We start from the raw sequence: 14,547 nt of genomic DNA, 5'->3' as shown, positions 1-14,547 counted from the left end.
CGAAAAATAGCCCGTATTATATTTATTAAATGTTGTAATTACTTGTAATGCAAATTTAAACAGACATTTTAAACCTAGGAAAACTTATGATTTAAGGATCATTATTATCGAATCCAATGAAAACAGACTAACTGAAAAAACAACTGTCAAACCATATTGTCTATTAACCTTCAGTCAATAAATTGAAAGAAGTCGAAGAAGTGATTATTATTTACTTATTTCTCGCAAATTCTTACTAGATTCAATCAAAAAATCATTCACAAAAATGTCATCGTCCTTTAATAAAATGATTATCATCGTTGGATTCATATCTCTATTCCATTCGGCGTTTTCTGCCGCACAACGTAAGATATCACACTCAAGTTTATTTTCACAATTTTTACATATCCCTAAAACACAGCACACTTATTATTTATATATTTCAGATCGATCATACCTACGAATAACTGCACAAGAGTTCACCGGGTTACCTTTGGACGTAAGTATTTCGGAATTCCAAATTGTGTGCCTTCCACTACCCAAACCTCCTGTTGTGTTCTTTATTTGTGAATTGCGTTGTTTTTATTCCTGTTTGGTAAACAATAATGACTTTTATAGGGGAGACAGTCACCTAAATTATGAAACCACAATAAATTCATCATCATCATCTCAGCCATAAGACGTCCACTGCTGAACATAGGCCTCCCCCTTAACAACAATAAACAATAAATTGCCAATGAAAAATAACTGTCCTAAAAGGAACCAATTGCTACAATGTTCTGATTTTATGTAGTAGAGTTAGAATTGCTATTTTGATCTCCATATTTTCAATGTAATTTAGGGGACCAAGTTTCCCCTATACAGGTAAAACAATGGTTTAAAGCAGCGGTTGGCAACAAGCGGCCCACGAACCTCTCACTTGCGGCCCGCGAGCCTCTCTGGCTATTTTGTTTGTAATATTGACAAACGACAATGTCTGATAAAGTCAAAAATTAATACCAACCAAGAACTAATAGAACAAGAAGAATTAATAGAACAAAGTGTGGCCCGCATCAACTTCGGTAGCTACTATGTGGCCCTTGGCTGCTAAAAGGTTGCCGACCCCTGGTTTAAAGAGTCCCTCAATTTTTGTATTACATTCTAATTATTCAATAATTTTTAATGTGTTTTACAGATTGTAGTCCAAGCAGTAACAAGCCTATTTGCAGTAATGTGGGGAGTCCTAAATGTAGCTGGCAACCTTCGTGAGATACACGCTGCAGCCGAGCTCAACGCCATCAAATGGGACACCCAGCGCAACCTGCCCTCATTCTACATCTTTAACCACCGGGGCAAGGCTCTGTCTGCCGAGTATCTACCTCCTAGTAGCAAGGCAGAATTAGAACATTTAGAATAATGTAGGTTTATTATTTATTGTAAGGGTAAATAAATTGGTTAATTTATAACACCTGTGTTGTATCTCCCTGCCTCACTATTGTTTATTTTCTAGTCTGACCACTTGTTAAGGTTAATACTGTTCACTGTTGTACAGGGTTAATTAAATCCCATAGAAATATGGTTAACTGTGAGTCAATCTAATTGCCACAACAAAGATGACAATATAATGTTATTGCATTGATATAGTTATATTTACACATTATTATGACTTCGAAATTAAAACTAAAATCAAATTCATTTGTGATTATTATTATTTTTCTAAGTAGATGTTGCGCTCCCAAATGTGGCACTTGGTCTGTTGTAAACTGGATGTGAAAATCCTATAAACACCCTACATATCCTCACTTTTATTACATTGTGAACCATGTCCAATTTTTGAAGTTAGTCTGGAAAAGTTTAGTATATTTACATTGTAGTTCTCTTTTCTTGTGTATCTCTTATTTGATGAACATTAAAGAGAATTACTGTTTCAACATCCACAAATAAATAATATGAGTAGAAAGGATTCTTTCACTAAAACTACAACGAAAATGTAAGAATAATAACTTTATTCTTAACAGTATCGGTACTTAAAATTAAGACAATAATTGGCCCTCGCCACAAAGACCTTAGTCTACATACACTTCTCAAAATTATACTTAACCTAAAAAGTAACTACCTACAGCTTCAACTATAGTTCGTTTTTTTAGCATTAGAAAGAACTTGAAAGAAGGTAAGCGATCTTGACAAGTCTTTTAATTGAAAAACGCTTTTTAAAAATCAATAACTATTACTTATGAAAGCAGACGAATATAAATCATCGTATTACATTCATAATTGTTACATATTTGCCGTAACTTATTTTTAAAATGTGTTTTTCAATTAAAAGACACATCAAGATTGTTTACCTTATTTCTAATGCTAAAAAAAACGATCTTTAGGTACAACATATACTTAATAAACACTATATTAATACATATACACAATGTACAGTATTAAAGCTGACAAGTAGTAAAATATATTGTGAAGTCAAATATATATCCGACTACTTTGTCTTAAATTTATACTTTCCGCAAACACCAACTGATGACTGAGATCATAATGCAATCTCCTTTACCCTGGTTAAGACCAACCAAGAGTGAAAGAGATGACATTATGACCTAACTCGTCACTTAGCTTTGAACTCTAATACAAATAAAAGAAAACAAAAATTGCCTTGTATCTTACAAGGTTAAGTTGTCCAAATTGGAGGTTAACTGTCCTTAAACTAAATTAGAGGCTGTATTTATACTTCTCATAGACATTTTTTTAAACATACAAGATTTGTTTGTAACAAACTGATAAAACAACTAAAAACACAATCATAGAAAGTGCTCCATCTTGCCCTTGTGGCGAGGGCCAACAGCTCACTCTCACAGTCAATATAGTCACACTGCCACTGCCATAGGTAGACATACTACCGCCGGCCGCCCCTGAAGCCACCTCCGCGGCCGCCGCCGCCACGCCCGAAGCTTCCGCCTCGTCCACCGCCTCCGAAGCCGCCGCCACCACCTCGGCCACCGAAACCGCCGCCACCGCCTCGGCCGCCGAAACCGCCGCGGCCGCCGCCTCCTCGGTCGCCAAACCCTCCGCCTCGACCACCTCTGCCCCCAAAACCACTCCCACCTCTTCCACCGCCGCCCCTACCCCCTCGGCCGCCGCGCTTCGCACCAGGCGGCTGCGGAAGAAACCTCTTCAACGGCAACAATTTCGCCGGATCAATATAAAACTGCTGTCCATCCTTAAAACTCTTCGCTTTTATATTTTCACCTAGCTTAACTGAAACGTAGTAGTCTCGCAGATTGCCAAAGATCTCGTCAATTTTGCCGATTTGTTCTTTGCTTTCTAGATAAATTGGCGCGTTGAAGTAAGGTACGTCCTCAATGTCGACTTTGCAGACCAGGTCGTCCTGCACTGTCCAGCCGTAGTGCCCCAAAGGCGTCACGCTTTCAGGGGGGCCCATATCTTGCTGTCTGAAACCTCCTCCGCCGCCGCCGCGTCCTCTGCCTCCGCCGAAGCCGCCTCGGCCTCCCCGGAATCCGCCGCCGCCACCACCGCCTCGGCCGCCGAAGCCGCGTCCGCCACCGCCACCACCTCTACCACGGAACGACATTTTCACTAATAAACACGAAACAAAATGAAGCTAACCTCAAAACGCCATGCGTCGGCGAATGTCATGCGAACGCAGCGGACGAGCGTGTTAATTTTGACATTGACACTTGACAGCTTCATCGAGTTACCAGTAAATAATGAACAAATCCCGTAAGTTTTTTTAATAAATAATGTTTGTTCATCATCATCACCAAAAAATTATTAACTGTAGAAAAGTCTTTACCAGTCTTCATGCGACCAAAAACGTACCATCAAACTTAAAATACGTTAAATGAATGTATATTTACATGATTAGAGTCAGACCATGCTAATTTGGCAGTGATTTTGACAGCACAGACTATGCAAGTGTTATTTTAAAAGTCATAATTTCATACAAGTTTGCGGTTTAAAATAACTCTTGCACAGTCTGTGTGGCAGTCTGTGCTATCAAAATCACTGCCTAGTTAGCTTGGTCTGACTCTACCGCAATGTACAAAAAAACAAATGTCTTTTACATGTAATAAAAACTACCACAAAATTTATGAAAATAAGTTTTTACGTTAGACCAAGCCACCAAGCCAAAGTTGGCAGTGATTTTGATAGCACGGACTGTGCAAGTGTTATTTGAAATGTCAAACGTCCATGAAATTTTGACATTTAAAATAACACTTGCACAGTCCGTGCTATCAAAATCACTGCCAAGTAAGCTTGGTCTAACTTTTTACAAACAACGTCATTTACACAAATTCTCTACGGATATCATAAAATATCCCTAATTTAGACATGTATACTCAATGCTGGCAATACTTCCACAGACAACATATTTTTCTACAAGTTTACTTGATGTCGCACGTTGTCGCATAGTGTAAGCATGTCTTTACAATATTTAATAGGTTTTTGTCTATGGTTGATTCGATTTTAATTGTCTAGTATTCCTCTGTGTTTTTAATTGTCTATAGTCACCTAATTTTCGTCGTTTTGAGTTTGATTTGTAGAAAGAACGAAAACCAAAGAGTCACGGCTGTTAATCTACGTACAACGGAATGTGTACGATAGCGCCATGTTGCTTTTAGATGATACTGACAACTTGCCGCGCTCTGATTGGCCGATCGTCGCCTAAACGTCAGTTGTCAGTGGTTGTCGCCCATGTTTGTTGAAAACTTTGAACAGTTTAAATTATTTTCAATTGCAATAAAGTGTTGATCGAGTGAAGTTCTTGTACTTATCCTCTCCGCTTTATTTGTGATTCATCCATCACCCAGTTCTGCAAGCATTTATGCATTGTGCAAAATGTATTATCAGTGCTGTGTGTGTAAAACTCTGCGAAAGGACGCTTTTACTTTGTACCGTTTTCCTAGTACTGAGAAAAGACTCATTATGTGGTTGAAGTGTTTGAAAAAAAATGGTTTTGGAAATATGTCGCCGGAGCAAGTTCGAAAAGCTTTTATTTGTGAGAAACACTTCGAACAGCGGTTTGTTTCGGCATCGACACGGCGTCTCAACGCGAAGGCTTATCCTTCGTTATTCAGTCAAGATGAGATTAACAGTGGGATCCCATCTCATGAAAATGCCGGTAAGTGTAGAAAATGATAAGAAGTGATATAATAAATCAGTCTAATCTAATTCGTATCATTTACGACCATAAAAGATAATGTCATAAACTTCTATGCAATTGATGACTCATGAATCACGGCATGGTGATTTTATTATGTGTAGGTAATACAAAGTGTTTGTTTATTCCTGTAATAAGAGCATATGTTTCTAGTAAGATAATTATTTCATGCGATCGATATTAATATCTTAACACTTGTGTGTTCATTTTAGCTTAGCATTTTTGTACTTCTTTGGGTAAAGATATCATTGGCAAGTGTTGCAGTCTTTTATTAATTATTTTATTTATATAGAAATTTCCCAATCCTAAAAAAACACCATGCAGAATTTGTAGATAAATAATACCACATTTCACTTTAGTTATTTAAAAATAATATTTTGTTATCCATTTTAGAAAACATGGATCCGCTGAAAGAACATGCATATGTTCGTAAATCACATGACGACCACACATACTGTCAACAAGTGCCTCAAAAAGGTTTGTTTAATTTTTCTGAAATGCATGATAGCCATGATAGATACTCAATTACATTTTAGGTGCAAATTAATGCCTTCTTATCAAAGACATTATTAATATTATTATGCACATATATATTTCATTAATGGTACTTAGATCTGCAAGCAATGTAAAGAATCAATTTCTTGTATTAAGGTCAGGCATGGCTAGTGTTTCCATGGGCAACATTTTTTTTATAAAATATCACCACAAAAGTAAAAAAAAGTCAAAAGTATTTATTTGTCAAACATAAGTACAGGTCCCATATACATCACTGTATCACTATGTTGTGCCGTAAGGCATACAATTTTTCATTTATGGACTGTGACTGCATGCTGTGCGCAGTTACCATTAATTATCAAAATCATCTAACAAAAATTCACATACACTATAATTATATGTTATTAAATATTTATCATCCAAAATTATCATTTAAAAGTTAATTAAAATCTATTTATACATAATATGCTTTGTTATCTAAAAATTTAAATAACTTACTTTTGAAACTAATCATGTCATCTGTATTTCTTAGTTCAATAGGAATTTTATTAAAAAATTTGGCGCCATTTCAAATATACTTTTTCTAAATAACTCCGTTTTGGAAGGCAATGAATTTATTTTACCACTCTACCCTACCACAGTAATATTTCCAATAAGGAAACAAAACTGTCAGAGGAAGGACCTACATGCCTTACCAATATACGTACATTTTAATTACGCATGTATATAAGAAAAGCCAAAGTTATCCCATAGAAGTATTTCCGTAACTACCCATAACAAATTTGTAGCAATGTGCACTGTGTAGGTCCTTTGGAAGATATTTTATAATAATTATAAGCCCTTATTAACAATAATTTTCAACGGTTTTAATGTGTTTATTATGTATTTCTGTTTTAGCGTCTCCTGCCATTCCATCCACATCGGGGGTTAAATCAACCGCAGTGGGCCATACACCAAAACAGACTATGGGTAAGCTAAATAAATGAATATGACACTATTTCTTATGTATTTTAATATTATCACAAGTTATTAGTAAATCTTATAAAAAAAAATTAAAGTGCTATTTTATGTTACAGCCGTTTCTATAGCCACAGAACCTGTCCCGACAACTTCAGACATTGAAAAGGAGACCATGCCCGAACTATGCAGCAGCTTTATTACAGAACTTGTTGTAGCTGAGAAGGTTACAGCTTGTATTTCACCTAGTGTACAGTCACACAATGAAGGTTAGTGAATTCTTATCATTTTTACAAGCTTTTATTTACTTTCACCTGACCGTTGTCTGTGTGTAATCAAATCTTGCAAGTTAAATTTGATCCACTTACCGGTTTCCGATTGAGCTGAAATTTTACATACATATGTAAGTCGGGTGACAATGCAATATTATGGTGTCATCGAGGTGATCTGATGATGGAGACCGGAGGTGGCCATAGGAACTCCGTGATAAAACAACGAAACCTAATTGTGTTTGGGGTTCTTAGAATTGTCTCGATGAGTATTCGTTGCTTGTGGAAAAAAAAGTACAGTCGGCGATAAAAGCTTGTACCAAAAATGAAATTTTGGCCAAAAACTTATTTTGTGTTATTGTATGGCAGTGACAGTACATATAATAGTACTTAATCATTTTTAAAGCAATGGCAATATTTTATGTTATTGTATGGCAATGACAGTGTTTACATAAAATAGTACTTAAACTTAATCATTTTTAAAGCAAAGGCAATATACCTATTCCCCACTATCATTTGAAACTTTATTACAATGTGATAGAGTTCAATTTTACACTCTTATGCCCATTATAGGGTTATCTCACTCTGTCTTTCGCGTTATGAGTATGATGATAGTCACTGAGTAATGAAAAATAAAATCAAATAAATGTGTCATTCTATTTTAAGTGCTCAGAATCACGAAGTCTCTCTGTTCTAATAGGAGAAAAAAAGCCCCAAGGTTTATATTCCTATTTCGTTACCATTTTCCATACTAAGTGTATGGAAATTTAATAATTTCAGAAGTCAATTTGTGTAACTAGTAATTTTAATGAAACTAAGTTTTACCTGTTCAGGTCTCGAAATTCTTGAATAACGATCATCATGTGTAAGTCTAACTAGAGTATGCCCCGTGCGAGCCTGCTAGAACTGAGGCATGATCCATATGTGTGAGACTGATTGTTTCATAATTGTTATTTCTGTTTCAGCAGTCTTTGTAACAACTGCTGAAGCTGCAATCAAACAATCAAATGCTGAAGAGCAGCAGATTTTGCCAGAAGCAAATATTCCAGAATGTGTTGCGGTTGAGGAGGTTACCTCTACCAATTCACCAAGGGAACAGTCTCAAGTTCAAAGTTAGTATTTACCTTGACAATATTTATATTTGATATTTTAGCCGCAATTTGTACATTGTAGTACAATTAAGTATAAAGTACCTGGGAGATTGAGTTTTGCTCGGAAACCATATAAAAACGCTTTACACACTAATTCAATCGTCCTAACTGGCATCCTAACTAAACAAATGGTTCTAGTTAGTGCAGTCAGAGTCTTACTAAACGCAGTTACAAAGAACCGTGTCCCGATTTGGGCCATGGTGCGTCCATTAATGAATCGCATACTAACGGATAGGGGTTTACGAGTACATTCACGGAAAAATAGTTTCATTGTTAATCAAAGTGGGCATATGATTATAGGCAACCCAACACTGGTGGCTTAATTGCCGTTTATGTCTGAAGATTCTTCAAGGATATTGTCAAATCTTATAAAATATGTCTCCCATTTCTGTTCATAGACGTTTTATTATTGTGTTAGATGCCTTGCATACTCTTATTACCAAATAATGGGCTAATTTGGTTAATTTTTTTTAATGAGTTTTTCGGAACTTATGTACGAAATATCATTTGATATTTGCCAGTCGCTTTTCGGTGAAGGAAAAACATCGTGAGGAAACCGGACTAATCCCAATAAGGCCTAGTTTCCCCTCTGGGTTGGAAGGTCAGATGGCAGTCGCTTTCGTAAAAACTAGTGCCTACGTCAAATCATGGGATTAGTTGTCAAGCGGACCCCAGGCTCCCATGAGCCGTGGCAAAATGCCGGGATAACGCGAGGAAGAAGGAGAATGCGCTAATTTGGCCCGGTAGCAACGAAATCATACCGTATACCCAAAAGAAGGGGAGAGGGGAAATAGTCGGCTCCCCAGGTCTAATCTATGCTATATTTCTTCATTTTATTAGCAATAAGGGCAAGTTATATATCATTTTTGTATAATTTAGAGACGAGGAATTCATTTTTGAAATAATCGTTATACCTTTTCATACAAATAAACTGAATTTTGCACAAAAAATGAATATTATATGTATTTTTAGGACAATTTTGGCCTTTACAATCACAGTGTGGTGATTTATACTAAATAAAATATTGGACAATTTAGCTCATTTATTCCTCATTCTAAAAAGTATCACTTTATAATAAGCACTCATATATTTTTTGTGAATAATAATTTGTAGCGCGCGGCGGTAACGATTTCCATTTAAATTGAATTATGGCCAAAGTCAAACATTTTAAAATGTTAAAAAAAAACTGAATCTGTCATTTGAAAAGTATGAATACAATGTTTCAATATTTTACAGATAAATTACATAGGCCAAGCAATAAGAAGGTATAGAGGGAAATGCTAGGAACACAATTTTTGACTCCGTAACTTTGTTTGGACTAGTTAGGAGGTGAACATATCAAAAGTCCCCGGCCGTAGCCCCGGTGCTGGGGGTAGAGGGGGAAAAGAAGGTCTCATTTTTCGGTTTTTCACTTATATCTTGGAAACTTTACGTCTTAGCGACATGACTACTAAGACAAACTAAAAGCTGATAATTCTTTTTACAAGTTTTATTAAGTCAAGTTTTTCGATATCTTAAATAGTTTTTGAGATATCCGCTCTTGAAAGTTTATTTTAGGGCTTTCAATTTTATCTTGATATCTACATTAGTGAAGCTGATAGGCCGTGTTTGGTATCATTTTCGTATAAATAGGGGGTGCTGGGTTTGGGGGGGGATGTCGCTAAGACGCAAAGTTTCCAAGATATCAGTGAAAAACCGAAAAATTAGACCTGCTTACCCCCCTCTACCCCCCAGCACCGGGGCTACAGCCGGGGACTTTTGATATGTTCACCTCCCAACTAGTCTAAACAAAGTTACGGAGCCAAAAATTGTGTTCCTAGCATTTCGATATAGGCTATGCACTATATCTAATGATATATAAGTTACTTCGGGACGCGACATGGCCCAGAACCCATACTATCCGGAATACGGTTCTTTACGATTTAGGAAGGATTTTGGATTAAGTAAGTGTCCACATAAAAATTTCCTAAATTAAATTAAATGCTTATATTTTTCAGGTGTTGTTGAAGTTAAAGTTCAAAGTGCGAAAAGGCCACAGAAGCAGAGGAAACGATTGATTGGGAAATTAATGAACCTGACACCAACGGGCCGAATGATATACGACGAATATAAAAAATCTAAACGTCAGGCAGATTTTTACCACATGGCTAAGAGGGCCTTGAAATTCAACAAAGACAAATCCTTTCAAGAATTGACAAAAGACATGAATCCGTATGCGAAAACTATTTTGAAAATGCAAATCAACCTTTGCAATAAAAATAAGAAAGGGCGTCGATTTTCATTGGAAGAAAAACTAATAGCACTGTCGATAATGAAACAAAGCCCTAAGTGCTATAGGTTCCTGCACAAATTTTTTATCCTGCCGTCGCGATCAACTCTAAATAAAATGGTTGCAGGACTTAAGATCGAGTCTGGGATTTGTCCTCAAGTATTTGAAGTAATAAGAAGAGAGGTATGTATCTACGTCATAAAATCTTAGGATCTACATTAAGTAATTGATAACTGAGTTAAACAATATCATGAAATCATAATTTTTAATAAAAAATACATTGCGAAGATTGTAAAAAAAAAAACTAAAGCAAAAAAGGCATATTAAATTTGAACTTTCGTATTTTGATCACATATTAAAACAGTTAAGACCTGGTCTTACGCGAATTTATTGTGTAACCTTAATTTCCGACGTTTCGACAGCGACACAGGTTTCAGTGGTCGTGGTCGCAGCTAACTGATGTCCTAGTAAAAAAAAATCGCGTTGGACCCGGTTTTAAATATATTTTAATAAAAGGAATATTGTTTTCATTTTGTTGAAAATTATAGAGTTTCATTGTAATAATTGTAATTTAAAAGGGACCTTGACCCGCGCTGTGAGTCATTCTTGGCTGTCCATCGAAATTGAACGCAGCAAGTGTGATAGGTACCTTTTCACTGGCGGTTTATTTAGTAGTTTCATATTGTGTTGAATTTTAGATTTATTAAGGGATCTTAGATATAATTTAGTTTTATTTATATATATACATTTAGTTAAATGTTTTTAACGCTTATGTATTTAAATTTCAGACCGAAAAATGGAGCTACAAAAAAAACTGTGTTCAGTCATATTTGACGAAATGTCTTTAGAGGCTGGCTTGTCTTATGACAAAAACAAAGATAAAATTAATGGGTTAGTAGAGCTTGGCGAGAGAAAAAATGATTTCGCTGATCATGCCCTCGTGTTTATGTTGAGAGCAGCTGTCCACAAGTGGCAGCAGCCAATAGCCTTTTATTTTTGCCAAGGCGCTACTAAAGGCACAGAATTAAAAAGTATACTCGTGGATATTATCACAGCGGTTGTAGGATGCGGGTTAAAGCCGATATCCCTTATTTGCGACCAAGGGTCAGCTTTCCAAGCGGCTCTAAATTGCCTGAAGGCTGACACAGCGCGTGACCAATTACTGACAAATCAGGAACCAGGTTAGTAGTACTTATAGGTTTAATAACACTTTGAATTGATGTATGTTAAATAATTCTTCAAGGCTTAATTTTTTTTTACCATAGCGCGGGGCAGATCATTGCAAAGCCATCGTAAAACAGTTGTAACTCGAAAATAGAATAAGATATTTCAAAGGTGTGATATTTGAAGTGTTTTTTTAATTTTCTGTGTTTTTTTTAGATGGCACAGTAACAATAAACGAAGTCAAACTGATGGTTATATTCGACCCTCCTCATCTTATTAAAGGATTGAGAAATAATTTTTTGAATAAAGACATTTCCTTTGAAGGAAAATTATCCACATGGAGAGACATCGTGGATGTATACGAAACGGACTGCAATAATATGGAAACAAGAATGCTGCATAAGTTAAATGACCAGCATGTGATACCTGAAAAAATTAAAAAGATGAAGGTTGGTGCCGATTTTTACTAAGACTGCGCAGAGCGTCAAGTGACGCCCTCATTAGGGGGTTTGTGTTTTCTAATAAACCAATTAATTTCTGTATAAATAAGTATATATTAATAGTGTTGTCCTACTTATCCCACAATAATTAATCTGTGATATAGTTTTATATGTTACTTACTTTTGACTTCATCACTTGAACGGAAAAAAGTGGCCACCATTTGCCATTTAGATGATGTAGCAAAATAAAGCTATGAGACAATAATGATTATAATGAACAAAAGTTGGTGAAATCAATAGGGCTACAATTTTAATATATATACTTACACTTACTGGATTATAGACAAATGGATTGGTTTATTAGAAAACACAATAATGAGGGCGTCACTGACTCACTTGACAGTCGATACCCTCTCAATGTGTGAAATCTAGTATAACTAAAGATTTTCTTATACAATCAACTAGCATATGCTTTACCTATGTACTGTAGTAAATGGTTCCGTCCTTATAATCAGCCTATAGATGCATTGAGAATGTTATGACCAGTTGGAATATTTTAATGATTTTATATCCTAATACTCAAGTAATTTATACTGCATTCACATTCCTGCATTTTATCCGCTAAAATATAGTTTGGTTATTGGTATTTTAATATATTAACGATATATTACATATTGAGTACTGAAATATATATTTCTTTTCAGGTCAAGAACTGTGTAAAAGTATTTAGTTACACACTGTCTTCGGCTCTATCTTACACAGCCAACTTCTGTAAGTAATTATTTTTTCTCCTTTTCACTAACATAAATAGTTAGGTACCCATTTGTAGAATGCAAGAGTAAAAAGATAGTTATACTGGGTGTGGCCTGTAACATGAGCAAATAATTAAAACATAGACTCTACTCCTTAAACGGTGACACTTTTGTTCAACAACTTTTAAAAATTATGAAGTATTTTGACTCCCTATTTTTCATACAAAATAAATATTATCTTCAATGGACGCCATCGCCGCGCCATATCATTGTGATAGACGTTGCTTGTCACGCCTTAAACATAACAAAATTCGCAATACATTGCGTCTTAGAATAAACTTTAAAGTGTATTAGAAATCAAACCACAAGTTATTTTTTAAAGTCGTCGACAGTTTAATTTTTTGCTCATATTACAGGCCACACCCGGTATATAGGTACATATCTAGATTAATATCCGGTAGACCGAGAAGACTCAGAACACGAATCCCTACTTATATTATATGCGAAAATATTTGTCTGTCTGTTGCTATAAAGTGCTGCAGGGAATGAAATGAAATTTATGAAGATAGAACAATAGGTATAGATAGTGAATACTATTGATGATAAAGTACCTACTTGAACTTCACAAATCTATTATGCATAAAATAAACAAATATGGTCATTTTCTTGTTTTTAGCTCACTATGCGGACGGCAGACCTGTGAGTGAAACATTAAGAAACACTGCTGAAACAGTTTTGTTCTTTGATAAATTGTTTGATAGCATCAACGGATCAGCAACCTATTCACAAAAGAAAGGAAAAGAGCTACGCTGTGCAGTGACAGAAAAATCTAAGCACCATGAATTTTGGCCGGAGAGCATCGAGAAACTGGAAAAAATTAAATATGTAGATTCCAAGGGAAATCCGAAATCCGTGCCTTCCTTAAAAAACTTTATTGCCACGGTAAAAACATTCATGAAGCTGTGGCAGTTTTTTAAGAGCAAAAATATGACAATAATGCGCCCAAGGTTCTTCAATTCAGATCCAATTGAAAACTTCTTTGGCCAAGTCAGGGCCTATAATTATAGGAACAACGACCCCAACTGCCACAGTTTCAAGAACACCTTTAAATCATTATTGATTACTAGAATGATAAAGTTTCATGGTGACGCTTATAATTGTGAGGATGACTCGGCAGACCAAATAATTAATTTAAAATCATTATTTGAAGATAGTGAAACTGCTAGGGTCGAGCCGGGTCATCCCAAAGTAGGAGATGTAGAAGATACTGTAGAAGAGGCCCAACGGGAGCAACTAAATGTTCTCCATTCGCGAGCGTACACTGCTGGATGGGTGGTAACAAAAACAATGCAGAAATATAATAATCAATGTGACAGTTGCAGAAAAAGCCTTACTACTAAAGAAGGCGCAATCCACAAATGGATTCATCAAAGAGAGTATGATGCCGCCACGAAACGCCTTACTTACCCATCCAGAGGTGCTGTTCGGTGTTTCGGTACAATTATTAAAGAAACAAACGGATTCTTGGAACACCGAGCCCATGAATTAAATCTGACGGCCAAAATTATGGAAAAAATTTTGTTCAACAATCCATTTAGTTTCTTTAAATGTACCACACACCGTGAAATTTTGTCATATTTTATTTCCGTGACAGTAAAGTTCTCGATTACAAATTGGTGCAATAACATTAATAAAATATTAAAAGGAACGGATATTGTGCGGATAAAAAACCGCACTTTGCCTGCGATGCAGCAGAAAGCTTTTTTTAAAATATAAGAAAAGACTGAGGAATAAATCGTTTAATAAATAAAATTGTGTTTTATTTAAATTATTGCGACAAGTGTAGTTCCCGGCATTTAAATTGAACACTGACTCAATTTTACTGTATAAGTCGGTGTTCAATTTAAATGCCG

The 14,547-nt window shown here is 35.7% G+C and overlaps 4 protein-coding genes across 4 annotated transcripts; 3 read left to right on the top strand and 1 right to left on the bottom strand.

The window, feature by feature from the left end:
• Window positions 1-159: 159 nt before the first annotated feature.
• LOC134790307 (ER membrane protein complex subunit 5) lies at window positions 160-1,422 on the top strand. Its single transcript, XM_063761080.1, has 3 exons — window positions 160-344; window positions 426-478; window positions 1,154-1,422. Exons 1-3 carry the CDS (start codon window positions 266-268, stop codon window positions 1,373-1,375), a joined length of 354 nt encoding a protein of 117 aa, XP_063617150.1. The 5' UTR covers window positions 160-265; the 3' UTR covers window positions 1,376-1,422.
• A 529-nt stretch (window positions 1,423-1,951) lies between these two features.
• Window positions 1,952-3,670, bottom strand: LOC134790306 (probable H/ACA ribonucleoprotein complex subunit 1). The gene has a single exon (XM_063761079.1). It carries the CDS (start codon window positions 3,545-3,547, stop codon window positions 2,852-2,854), a length of 696 nt encoding a protein of 231 aa, XP_063617149.1. The 5' UTR covers window positions 3,548-3,670; the 3' UTR covers window positions 1,952-2,851.
• A 1,271-nt stretch (window positions 3,671-4,941) lies between these two features.
• LOC134790360 (uncharacterized) lies at window positions 4,942-11,112 on the top strand. Its single transcript, XM_063761128.1, has 7 exons — window positions 4,942-5,098; window positions 5,531-5,614; window positions 6,530-6,601; window positions 6,709-6,858; window positions 7,824-7,970; window positions 10,007-10,220; window positions 11,067-11,112. The coding sequence occupies exons 1-7, from the start codon at window positions 4,942-4,944 to the stop codon at window positions 11,110-11,112; spliced, it is 870 nt and encodes a 289-aa protein (XP_063617198.1).
• Window positions 11,113-11,116: 4 nt separating this feature from the next.
• LOC134790359 (uncharacterized) lies at window positions 11,117-14,410 on the top strand. Its single transcript, XM_063761127.1, has 4 exons — window positions 11,117-11,459; window positions 11,659-11,891; window positions 12,587-12,653; window positions 13,311-14,410. The coding sequence occupies exons 1-4, from the start codon at window positions 11,117-11,119 to the stop codon at window positions 14,408-14,410; spliced, it is 1,743 nt and encodes a 580-aa protein (XP_063617197.1).
• Window positions 14,411-14,547: the final 137 nt, after the last annotated feature.

This window comes from Cydia splendana, chromosome 5, assembly GCF_910591565.1.
Source record: "Cydia splendana chromosome 5, ilCydSple1.2, whole genome shotgun sequence".
Taxonomy (NCBI): domain Eukaryota; kingdom Metazoa; phylum Arthropoda; class Insecta; order Lepidoptera; family Tortricidae; genus Cydia; species Cydia splendana.
The sequence above is the reverse complement of the archived record's forward strand: the minus strand, read 5'-3'. Positions and strand labels throughout refer to the sequence as shown.